Source organism: Bombus pascuorum, chromosome 1, assembly GCF_905332965.1.
Source record: "Bombus pascuorum chromosome 1, iyBomPasc1.1, whole genome shotgun sequence".
Lineage (NCBI taxonomy): Eukaryota > Metazoa > Arthropoda > Insecta > Hymenoptera > Apidae > Bombus > Bombus pascuorum.
This window is the reverse complement of record NC_083488.1, coordinates 17,635,468-17,648,936: the sequence shown is the minus strand read 5'-3', so window position 1 is coordinate 17,648,936 and position 13,469 is coordinate 17,635,468. Positions and strand designations below refer to the sequence as shown.

General features: G+C 31.7%; 2 protein-coding genes across 2 annotated transcripts; both read right to left on the bottom strand.

Moving 5' to 3' along the window:
* Positions 1-1,700: 1,700 nt before the first annotated feature.
* On the bottom strand, positions 1,701-10,091 carry LOC132907009 (ATP-dependent RNA helicase me31b). Its single transcript, XM_060959720.1, has 8 exons — positions 9,828-10,091; positions 8,654-8,823; positions 8,313-8,519; positions 8,043-8,214; positions 7,812-7,962; positions 7,521-7,716; positions 7,233-7,403; positions 1,701-7,086 (listed from the first exon to the last, which is right to left on the bottom strand). The coding sequence occupies exons 2-8, from the start codon at positions 8,792-8,794 to the stop codon at positions 6,790-6,792; spliced, it is 1,335 nt and encodes a 444-aa protein (XP_060815703.1). The 5' UTR covers positions 8,795-8,823; positions 9,828-10,091; the 3' UTR covers positions 1,701-6,789.
* Positions 9,923-13,342, bottom strand: LOC132907025 (zinc finger protein 236-like). The gene is made up of 3 exons (XM_060959755.1): positions 13,175-13,342; positions 11,757-12,426; positions 9,923-11,446 (listed from the first exon to the last, which is right to left on the bottom strand). Exons 1-3 carry the CDS (start codon positions 13,233-13,235, stop codon positions 11,281-11,283), a joined length of 897 nt encoding a protein of 298 aa, XP_060815738.1. The 5' UTR covers positions 13,236-13,342; the 3' UTR covers positions 9,923-11,280.
* Between the last annotated feature and the right edge of the window lie 127 nt (positions 13,343-13,469).

The window sequence follows — 13,469 nt, the reverse complement described above, 5'->3', positions numbered from 1 at the left end:
ATAATATAATTCTTATCCGAAACTATGCTCCCGTTCCTCGTCTTCCATCAGCTATCCGCAAAAGCAACCCTCTGCCGGATCGAAGCTGGAAGCCTCGCAAGAAAAAAAAAAGAACATCGAGCCGGAAGACGACCAAACGGTTGGATTTGTGCCGTGGAAGTTTGTCGAATCGCTGCTGGCTCTATCGGAGATTTGGCTAGCTCGCCACATTTTTCAAGCAACCCCTCTTCCCTGCAACCGGTCACGACACCTCTGCACGCGTGTACTACGAGCGTTAACGCGACTGTTTCGTAGATTTACGACGCGTGGATCGTACGATAAGTACGATCAGGGAGTGAATACTTATCACAGACGGCCGTTAATTGGTTGCTACAACACCGGTGTCATGTTGGATCGCTGATAGTATTATTTCATGTCTTCCACCGGTGTGCAGGAAGAAAAGAATACTTCAGAGTGATATAATTTATATATACTCTGGAGAGCAATCGGTAGATCGCACGTTTGTGTACACTCGTATGCTGTCGTGTCGATCATCCGTAACAGAGATTCGCGATTATACTATATGGATAGATGAATGTAATTACAAGGATGGAATTGTATTTGCACGATCGTATCAATATTTGTCGCTTCTAACCAGGAATTATATTTCCAACACATATTCCCGTTCGACCATGACCGATCGGTGGATACGAGTGATCCTAGCAAGCGCCATTAAATATTTTCTGATTAATCGCGCGAAACAATTCGGAGGATTTATCGTTTGTGAATGAAACTTCTAGTCTAATTTCGATCGATGATCACTAATCTCGTGAGACACGAGTTCAAACATTTTTGTAACTGTAAAATTAAATTATATTACACGGCTTTCGTTTCGAATTGTTCGTAGATTATTTGTATTTGCATAGGTACTATCTCGGTACAAAATCGTTCCATGAAAAAACAAAGAAATTCTATTAAATTATGACAATGAAATATGATGAATTTATTATCATATAAAATAAGAAACTCACATAGTAATAAAATCAATTTGTATTCTTATCCTGGATCGTACTAACAAGTAATTGGTTATTATATTTTTTATATTATATACTTGTGTCATCATTTTTTAATAAATATTCAAACGATCAAACCTTATGCTTGCGTAATGTTTCTTTTTTATTTTTATCCGTAAAACATCCAACTAACAAAATTTGAAAAATCTTGAGATTAGTATATTAAAGAAAATATTGTTTTCAACGGCATTAAGCGATTTAATCTTCAACTCCCTTTAAAAGATATTATTATACAAGATAATATAAAATAAGTAATAAATTCACATATTTCCAATTTTTCAATTTAGAACACTTCCATGATCACTACACGTAATATCGATCATCCGAATCTTTTAAGAAGCTGATTTTCTTCGTCCTTGTTGCAAGCGAAACAAACAATAGTAGCTGATAAAATCCGTAAAAGATAAATGTAATGCTTGTACGATTAGTTCTGATACAGCTAGATTTAGCCACAATATTTTTGAATTCGTTGGACAGATTATCCACTTCAGTTATACGTAATTACACGTAGAAATTATCTTCTAATTATCCACTTTGTGTTCGTATAAAACACTTGCTTGTATATATAATCTTTTTTGCACATTTAATATGTCAATATTATTTTTTGATTAATTTAAATAGGGCAGATTGGAAAGAAAATATACGTGGTATACTGAACCGGAAATTTTATTAAGGATCAAATTTTCTTTGCTATTTTGTTCCTTTCGAAAACAAAATTCATTGACATGCCTTTTAATTTTATTGTTTCTTTTTTTAATCTTTTCCATTAGATCGGGTCTGTGCTTTGCAGAAATGAAAAACAAATAAAAAAGGTTCTTTTCGTAATTCAGGCACAAACCTATCTTTACAATTGAGAAATAAACAATTTATGTTCCTGATATATAACAGATAATCTCATTTTTTGTTTTTTTCTTCGATTCTGTTTTCGCACGCGATCAATTTCACGTTATCGAACGTACATAACAACACAGAGGGGGTGGTGTTCTCAAGTTACAGAAATGCTTAAAAATTTCAGATACAAAAAACATTCGATCAACACATACGATCAGATAAGGATCATACGATTTCTTATGATTTTTCATTTTTCTTTTCTTCTTTTTTTTTTTTTTTTTTTTTTTTTTTTTCTTTTTATCTTTTAATTTCATGCAATCCGAACAATATCGTGCGATTGTCTCAAAATATATGACACTTATTGCTTTGCAAATGAAAAGGTTTTAAAGTGCACATATTCATGTATAAAACATTAGAAACAAATATACGGTATTGTACGACTTGCATTTACAAGAGAATTCGTACTTCAAAAGTTTCTTTTTTTTCTTTCTCTTTCTTTGTCAAAGGATAAACCAATTCCGTTTGAACGTGTCATGAAGAATTTGTTGCATTGTTTGTGAACAATACGGAAAAGGGTACAATTTGCAAAATATATGTGTTTCTTTCGAAGTACCGTCGCTGAGGAATATTCGATGTTCAGATACTATTAAAATGAGATTTTGGAAAATGAATTATCATAGTTGTTATAAATAGAATGTTGACGGTACTTTCTTTACGAATTCTTTTCTTTCTTTTTTCACCTTCTTCTTCTTTTTAATAGTCTCTGCACGGATTGTTGGAGATGTTGTCCCAACATTATGAACGAGCTGCATGGACTACAAATATTTTTCGGACATGCGTTCGAGACCAAATATGTTTTTCGCCTATTGTAAAAGTATGCTTTATTTTATAGTGTTGCAGCTCGCTGGCATTGGCTGTTAAAACCAATGTAAATTGCAACGAAGGTACGAGATTGTTTCACGAATATAACATTCCACAGTCTCGTAAAGATGTTATTTCCTTCACTACACATACGAAGTGAATCGTATATACTTAAAGATTATTATTAACCCTTAGGATGATGACAAGGGTTTTTCCCTTACTTATCCCATAATCCAGATATTAACACATCGCTACAAAGGTGCCCTCACACAATTGTTTCCACATCAAGGGTATTTCCTTCTCCAAGATGAGGTATAGGAACTTCACTTGGAAATATTATCTATGCGACAGACATGAGGGAACATTCGCAAGATGGTAAAGAACAAAGTTACTATATGACTCTTGTACAAGCATAAACGCTTCAAAAAGAAATACATGTATGTATATATGTATTACATGCATTCTATGGTTTTGCAGATTCAAATTCCATGCACAACATGGAGCATGACGTAACTTTAAAGTTAAGATTACTTGTCATAGTTTCAATAATAGAACAAAACAAATATATATTTATTCCTTCAGTCTATACGCATAGCATTGCATTCAGCAATTTTTTTTTTTCTTTTTATCACCCTGCTTCTATTAGAGATTTATACTTTTATTTCACACGAATATCAGTCTTTCAAAAGAGTCAAGATAAACACTATAATGACCATTCCCAATTAGTCACATGTTTTATGATTCGTTTATGTTGCAACAGTTATCGTTTTCGTTATAGCTCGACACAGTTGCACAATTGCTAAATAAACAAATACACACGTATACAATATTTTACGAAATAATCAAGATGCACGTAAAATTATTAGGCACAGTTCCATGCAGCGTGTTTAAGAACATTTTTTTTCTTTCTATCTTCCCTCATTGGCACATTCTTGACTCTCTTAAAGATTGATTTAAAATATATCTCACAAAATATTCCGGTATCGGATCTAATGGTGCTTTAAATTATAAGTCAATAAGACCAAGAACACACGAACGTCTTCCTAGTCTGTACAACTTCGCGAAAAGAACCATGATAGAACTTTCACAAATATATATAACACAAAAGTAAAATTTTTGTGGTGAATATGTAGGAGTATTCTTTTTGTTTTAGAACTGACATTATCCAAAATACTGTCCGACTTACTGAATTACATGTTTCCGTATGAAGAAAATAATAAAATATGAAAGAATGAGACCGAGAGAAACAAAAAAGGATTACAATATAATATTAGAACGGAATTCATATACGATGTTACTGTATGCAATATATCCAATTGGTGAAAATGCACTTTTTCTTCTTTCTTTCTCAGCATAAGTAACTTCGTATATGAAAAAAAAACGTAATAATCGGTAAAAAGATAGAGCCACAATGAAAAAAACACTATGTGTTCCTCTCTAAACTGTTATAAATACAACGCTTACGTAATTATTTCAATAAATCACTGCCAATTTTTGTAACTAATTTTTTTTCTTTCCACTTTGGAATCTATATTCCAACATGGCAAAGAACGTTTTACACATTGATTCTCTACCATTAACTGGCTCTTTTTTTCTATCGTTCCAAGCATCATAATGCCTGATTCTTGCAACAATACGATGCGCGCTTATACTCAATTGTTTCGAGATTTTCTATAATAAACGAATTTCTTAAATCACATTCTTTCTCAAACTGGCAAAAAAGTGTAAATCGATAGATAATGCTGTTGCACCCTGATACGTGCGTTTACAGACACATTTTTAATATTGAAACGTCGTACGTATGAAATTATAATTTGTGTCAGCATAGAAAAACGGTTTTTAATGCTTTTAATACTATAATACTAAATCACAGCATTAATGCTCAGATAGTGGATACAAGAGAGAATTTATAATACGTCAGATAATTAATAATTTCACAGCATATCATTTTCTTTTTCTTAAATAGAACAGAATTATATAAAATGTTTTGTGCAAAAACCACATTACCCCATATACTAAAAACAGGCTTACATTTTATTGTGGGCAATGAAAACGGAGAACGAAAAGGATTTTTCGTTTCATCTTTGATATGCGTACGAGTCAGTGCATAGAACTCTTGTATCAAATATTCGTACTCATTATGATTGTATTTATATGTGTCATCTATACGAAATATTAAATTAAAAGTCAAAGTTTTTAAGTAATAAGCATAATTACATATTAATTTTATATTGACATTATATGGAACTATATTGATTAGAAAGCTGAGTGTTTTATCTCATGCAGATTTAAAAATTTTACACATATAAAAATCCATCGCGTTATTAGACGGATATTCAAAATTAAGTTTAGTTCCATATTTGTATTAAAGCAAAATTTCAAATACTTTTAAGATCATACTATACTATACTAACTCTTCATTCCAGCAGTCAAGATCTTAGTCGTCATAGGACATCTCTCCTGTTTCCTCCACCGCAGAAGCAAAATATCCGTCAAAACTGATATTATAAGTCTAAAGGCATTCCAAACCGTTTTCCATCACCTTTTTCTCATTAATATCTCTCATTGAAATTTTTTGCTTCAAATATGAAATATGCTACTATTGCCTATTAATGTATACACATTTCGTTCCATAAACCTAGGTCGTCTTGGCTGGTGGTGCACTTTTTTTCGTTCATGGGAGAATATTAACAATAGAAATTTACTTTATGGAAAATTACTTCTTACATGCGTCTACATTTTTTTACCTTTTTATATGGTTAACATGTACACAGATATCAAAAAAAAAAAAAAAAAACCAAGAATAAAAGGGGATTCCATGCTGACGTTCCATTATATTTTGGCAGTTGTCTTTATCTGTTGCAGAAAATGATATTGTTATTATGCTACAATATGTACATTTTTGCTTATATTCGTAGTTTTACCTAAAATGTGTCTTAAATGTAACAAAGAATCCTTGCTAGATAATGTCATTACTCATATATCAATTGGTGGAACAATTTTGAATTACAGTAGACACAAATATTCAATAGACATCTTACATAGAATCCCTAACTTCGACAAATGCCACCAGCCAGTTATTTATAAAAAATAATTATATAAAACTAGTCAATTTTACAACCTCTGACTCTCAATCACAATTTCGTAAAAAAAAATCAGATTAAGTTTAAAACAGTCTATTACCACTTTACAGAAAGAAAAAAGATTATCTCGCCTTTTTTGAAAAGTGATTTGAATTTCAGAGTTGTATGACAGCATTGACAGGTAGCAAAATCAAGCCATGATCAAATATTAAGATCGATATAATATTTAGAATTTGTGATCATATATTTAAGAAGAATTTATATGTAAAGTATGGTAATGCAAAAGTAATGGGTATATGGATTAATTTATGGTATTCAGATACAAACAGCATTAAACTGTAGTTTACTCTCATTATGCTGTGTTTCTTCTTAAATCACACATCCCATCACATTTTTCTTAAGGAACAAAAAAATCTTGGAAGTATGAAGCCATTGTATAAAAATTTACTATTAAAATGATGAATACTCACATGTAATATTTACAGTTTGTGGTAAAATGTAATGATTATTATGTTACTCATGTTATTTGTTTACATGTTGTGCTCTTGATAATGGCTTGACTCTGGCGCGCACTTTAGATTATGTACATTTATATGTATTTATGTACAAAGAATGACTCGCACCGGCATTCGCATCACTTCATTCACTGAGTTCACTGTTTCATGCTCAGTATGCCTTATTTACAAGTAATTCATGTTTCCGCCGTTTTAGTATGATGTTAATTGAAATTTTCAATTTTTTTCTATATAGACCACTTTTTTTTTAAATCTAAATGTTCATAGCACTGTTTTGTCTTTATACACTGTTAAACACCCCAGACAATACTTTTCAGACTGAAATAATGTTTCACTCTGTGAGTTCAAAGCATAGCAATGTATGCCTTACATGTACGAGTCACACAATCACCATTTAACACTTCAAACTCTTTGAGCGCATATAAACATCATGATGATGTATCGAAACTACTTAGACACATTACCCTCTTCCATGCTATTATTGTCTTCTGGTCTTGCTACATACAAACTTGGATCTATTACCTTTGGAATAGGTTTAATCTCTGTTCCAAGCTCTTGTTCGATACGATGTAAATTAAAACGGTCTTCGTACGTGATTAGGTTAATTGCTATACCTAAGTGACCGAATCGTCCTGATCGGCCGATACGATGAAGGTATGTCTCTGCCATTTTTGGAAAGTCAAAATTGATAACGACGTTCACAGCTTGTACGTCAATACCACGAGTAAACAGATCACTGCTAACCTATAGAGAATACATTAATATATAACTTTAAACTTTTCCATAAAATTAAACATTGTAATTAAACTTCAATAACTTTCTCATTAAAAAAAAGTCAATAAACACATACAATTTACTTAGTTAATAATATAATAATTTTACACACTTACCAAGTTTCTGCATAGTCCTGCTCGAAAATCATGAAACACGCGATTTCGGTGTGCCTGCGCCATTTTCGCGTGTATATAATAACAGCAATATCCAAGATCTGTTATCTTTTTTGCAAGTAATTCAACACGTTGTGTTGAATTGCAGAATATTATGCTTTGTGTTATTTGCAACTTGAAAAACAAAAACTAAATTAGGCAGAAGTACTTGATAAAAAAAAAAGTAGAACTTATTTCAGTAAATTTTTATATTAAATATATTATGTAAAACAGACCTTACAGTGACCTTACCTTGGAGAACAGTGTGTTAAGACAATGAACTTTTTGTCGTTCTTGTACAAAGGCGTAATATTGTGTTACACCTTTCAATGTGAGTTCTTCCATTAAATTAATCTCATATGGATCTCTTAAGTGTTTTTCCATGAATTGTTTCACTGTCAGGGGAAATGTAGCTGAATACAGCAGTATTTGACGTTCATGTGGTAATCTAAATATATGTATGACAATAAAAAATTAAAGTACAATAATATATATATATAATATAAAAAAATATCATCAATAATTATATACTAGAATATATACCTGGAAATGACATGATCCAACATTCCTTTAAAATCTTGCGACAGTAGTTTATCTGCTTCATCCAAAACTAGAGTTTTACAATGATCCATATTTGCGACATTCTTGTCCATAAGGTCAAGAATTCTTCCTGGCGTTGCTATTATTACTTGTACTAAAAACGAGTTACATCATAAGTAAAATATTTTTAATTTTTATAATTAGTTCTTATAAAAAAATACATTAAATACAAACCTGTCTGATAAATCCTCATAATGTCATCCCGTAAGTCTGTTCCTCCAGTAGTTACCATTACTTTTATGTCCATATGTTTTGCCAGTTCAATGCAAATTTGCGATGTCTGAAGAGCTAACTCTCTAGTGGGTACAAGTACTAGTGCCTGAATCACATCTTTTCGTGGATCAACCTAAGGTGATATATTAATAATAACAATATTAAAGTTAACACAATGAAACATTTTAGTAACATAATTAATTATATTAGAGCAATTAATTATATGCAAACCTGTTCTAGCACTGGAATTGAATAGGCCCCAGTTTTACCAGTCCCATTTTTTGCACGGGCCAAGATATCTTTACCAGATAATGCAATAGGAATACTGGCTTCTTGAATTGGGGAAGGCTTTTCCCAACCTTTTTCAAAGATGCCCATTAATAATTCTCGTTTTAGGCAAAACTCCTCAAATTCATTGCCACGAGTATCAGTAACATCCTAAAAATTTTTGTGTAAACATTTTTATTAATAATTTAAGCCAAAAATAGATAAAATAACTAAATTCATAGAATTGTATTAGTGGATAAAGTATAACTAAAGTAAAATTAGAATAATTATAATATATAACTTACACTAGTTTTAATTCGTTTGTCCTTTGGTGGAATTTTTAATTTGGCTTTCCAACCCACATCGTCCATTTTGTCTATTTCTGATTTGGTATTCAAACCAGAATTTAGGACATGATTGGAATTTATATGTGTTTCTGTCATCATTTTGGAAATGATGAAATATTATCTATTTCCTAAAAATATAAATTTTCTTTTACAAATGGAATATTTACTTAAAATACATAATAAATATCTTACACAATTAATTGTTTAACTATAATAGAATAAACAATAAACACTACCATGAAGTTACTTGAAATTGCGAGTATAAGACATAAATGGAACATTAACACGTTCATAGAACAAAAAGCAATATCAATATATGTGACCTGTTGAAAAGATCACAATAGAATGTAAACATCATAGGTATACTGATTGGAAGAATACTAGTTTTTATGTATTTCAACCTTATAAGGAAGTTTAACAGTTCAATATTGGCTACTGATATTGTTTAGAAAAACTTTGAATTTTGAAGAACATATACATACTACATTTAGACATATCAATTTCACAACATCATTAACATTTAAAACATTATAAAATTATTATGAATTAACATGAAATTAAATTTATAAATTAAAACATAATATAAAACGGAATTTTGGAAAATTATAATACATTGCCTAAATTAATATAACATTAATACTGCAATCATTTCAATGTATTTCATAATCTTTATATAACTTGTAACAAAAACAGCAATTACAAGACACAAAATTGTTTACGAAGTAAATTAAACGAAGTTTACCAAATATATCACATCCATGAGAAAAACGAAGATAATTTATTCGGAAAGTTTAAAATATTGGTAACATTTTTATATATCATACATATGCATATTCAACAGAAAATCGTAATTAATATTATAATCGCATGTTATTTATACGGCATACTTTCAATATACTAATAAGATTGATTTGGTGGTCGATGTTAATACATCACGTTACTACCGTCAGACATACTTGTGAGCAGGATGAAAAACAGAGTACAGACCATCTGTGCAAAGTCAATTTTCTTTTCTATGGAACAAGTCCAAAATCTTTCTGAATATATGTACACGACCGAACGAAAAACGAAATTCCCTTAAATGCAAAATCATTCGTTTAACAAAATTTTTATATAGTACAGAGCTACTTGCCTTGAAATGGATGGATATCGATGCTGAGCTGAGCACTCGATTAGGAAACAACACGCCAAAATGGCCGTTCCAATGTCAAGTTTTCTTTGCAGTGCTTAACCGCCGCGTTCTTTCTTACGAAGCACTAACACGGATTACTTGCTCGGAAAGCGTATCGCGTAATACGCGGCACTATATTACGTTCTTTTCCGTTAGTAATATGAGACTAACGCACTGCGTCAAATGCGGGTGATAATTATTCCTCGTTGAACGTACACGACATGCGCCATGAAAGAGTAAACTCACTTAGGTTAGAAACCGTTACATTATTGCGCGCCCTCTATCGATGATGACGCCTAATTTCACGCGAGGCTTTAAGGCGCACTCTTAAATTGTACCTCGTATCGTATCTCGAACTTGCTCGATCGAACGTCGATCCATTTACTATTATAGTTAGTTAGTTAGCTAATTTATTATTTTCCTTTTGTTTTATAATTTTTAGAAAACTTCGCTTCGTGTCACTTGGGTTTTTGTGCCCCAACATTTATCGGTATATTTATTGTGTGTTCTTCTAGGGAATTCGGATTTGGGTTGTTACCCATGGAGCTCTAAATAATTGGGAAATAAACCCAACTAATTAAGATTTGAACTACTCAACACTTTAATCAAATAATAAATTGGGTAACAGACTTGAACTTAAACATATTAACAACAAAAGTAAATATGTAGATTAACAAGTGGGTATATATATATATATATATCAATGATAATATGTAATTATGATACGTAATCAATCAATTTATTACTAAAATTTCTTTATTCATTGTCTCGACTACGTTACTGTACAATTCATATCTATCGTGCCAATATTCACATTACGGGGAGCTATAAAACTATAATGGTCTATTATAAACATGTGTATATATATGTATATATATGTGTATATTCGTAAAATTAACGCTACGAGGAGCCATAAAACTGCGACGATAAATAAATCAAATTCAATTAATACTGTTACTACTTACTAAATACAGAATTAAATAATATTTTTGAATGAGATTTTGTTTCTCAAAGAATATGTATAGTTAACAAATAAAGATCAAGCTATTCGAATTTTTATTTCTATGTCATATCCTTTGTCGATTCAAATGCTTCTATCATTGGTAATAAATAAAACAATTATTATTCGTAGAAAAGAGACATGTGAATTTGTCTTAACATTATATAATTAATATTTCCACTTATTGAAATTTATAAACTTGACCCAAGGGAAATAGTACGAGCGAAAAAGTTAAAAGTTGTTCTATGGTTTTATCATACTATTGTATAGTATATGTACATATTTATACTAGAATAACAATACAATATTTCGAATCCAAATTTTACGTAGTTAATTAACGAAATATATTTAATGTATAATATTATACATTTGTCTATATAAATATGTTTATATTAAAGAAATAAAATTTGTCTTCTAGCTACAATTTTGTTCCTTCCTTTGAGATATTCGATATTTTCTACAAGCTTCCGGACAATGTCGTTCCAAATATCGTCTTTGTGAGAATGCTTTGAAACATTCCCCGCATCGCCATTGCCATTGATGGTGATTCCGTGTCCTTTGATGCGCACGTAAATTTGATCTACAAAATATATACGTCACACCGTAGCCTTAATTTTATAAAACGATACAATTAAATCAATAAAATTAACTTCTTAATTTATTAAAAAATAAATAATTTCAAGAGATGCACGAATTAACACATTACGCACGGATTACGCGATCAAGATATCTGATTGTCGTCTTCATTCTTATACATTTTTCATTAAAAACTTTCTATCATAATCATTACATATCAACAAAATTACAAAATCTTTTTATTATTTGTAACGCGTGCTAATGTTTGTGGTGTACCGATAAATATTGAACGAAAACAAGGAAGTATTGTATACCGATCAGCAAAAGATTTATGGCAGACTGGACACTCAAAAGGTCGTTCACCAGTATGGAGGCGGAGATGACCCTTCAACACCCATGGACGATCGAAGCTTTTGCGGCAGTAGGGACAATAATGCATAGTTTTATTTCGCTTCCAATTTTGTGGATTCTCCACCCCCGACGTTTTCATATTGCCACCCAGATACTGATTTTGGGAATCAATCTGTTTCTTATTTGGAGTAAGATATAATGCTTGCGAGGTCGTTTGATTCTCAGTTTCATTGAACGTCCTATTCAAATTTACTGCCACCTTGATTTCATTATTACTTACGTTTACCGGGTACTCTACTTTTTCGGAATTTGATGTCAATGGTATTTGCACTTTCTCCACGTTTTGTTTATTATTAGGGTCAATCACTACCTGATTGGTATTCATGGAAACATTCGTAGTAGTCGACGATATCGTATTTTCGATGTTAGAAAAATTTACCATCCCTAACTTTACTTCGTCTACATTAGATTCTTTATTCCACAACATAGTATTTTCTTTATTAAACGTATATCGTGTTACGATTGGTAATTTCGAAGACGTCCATATATTACTACATTTCGTAGAATTATCTTTGGTCTGATGTTTTCTCTTCGCATCAACCGATGACGGCGGCGTCCATGGTAATTCTGCCTCTATTAATGTACGAAAAACAATTGATCGAACTTTACCAGTGTCCCCAAGTTTTTTCCACATAATGCACATCATTCTTTTCGTTTTAACACGCTGAATACCAATATCGCATTCGTTCTTAGCGGAGCAAACCGGGCAAACCCCCTTAACGGGCAAAACCGTGCCAAAAATACAAAAAAATACAAACGTGGAAAGCCAAGCTAATACACTTTATGGTTGTCATCTTTCCTTCGGCATACGTACCTTTAGTTTCGTACCATTAAATTTTTACATTAGATTTACGTTTGATTTTAAGTTAGTTTTAAGGTAGATTTGGGTTAGCTTTCAAAGAAAACACGTTCGAAGTTGAAACTGTATCTAACGAATTTTTAGGTAATATCATCATCTCCGACTAAAACGAATACAATATTCGTATTCAACACGTGAAAACGAGTAGAATAACGTATAATATATGCTAGAAGTTTGGGGGATAGTGGGGCGCGCACTGGTAAAGTCTCATGAAACAAATTTTTTCTTTTCTTTTACGATAGAATACGCGCTCTATATGCGAATTGTTTAATTATCATTAACGAATGTCTAGCTAAAAATGGACCTTGAGATTCAGGGCAAGAAACGCAATTCATCTTTTTCAACAACTTTATGAGTTACACGATATACATACGTACTTTCTTCTTCATAACCACGCTAAAATATCACTCGTCGTTTCTGGGCATACTGTAGCTTACTGTACAGCAAAGAAATGTTTCTTACCTTCAGAAGAGTTATCGGTCTTTCTGTATCTTGTCATCGACTTGATCAAACAACGCGGCATGTTTTCGCGAATACGAACGGACACAACTTGACTAAAGGAACGAAATACAATAAAGTGTTGGGCGTTGCAACAGCGATGGAGCAAACCACTGTCACATAGTTGATAGGCATTTGTTATCTTCTTTATGCCTTCAGTACTGTAATATCGAAAGATTCACCCACAGCCAATGTGAGAAAAAAACGCATTTCCAGGCATCATCGATCGATTCTTTTTCTCACTCAGGATAGGCGAAAA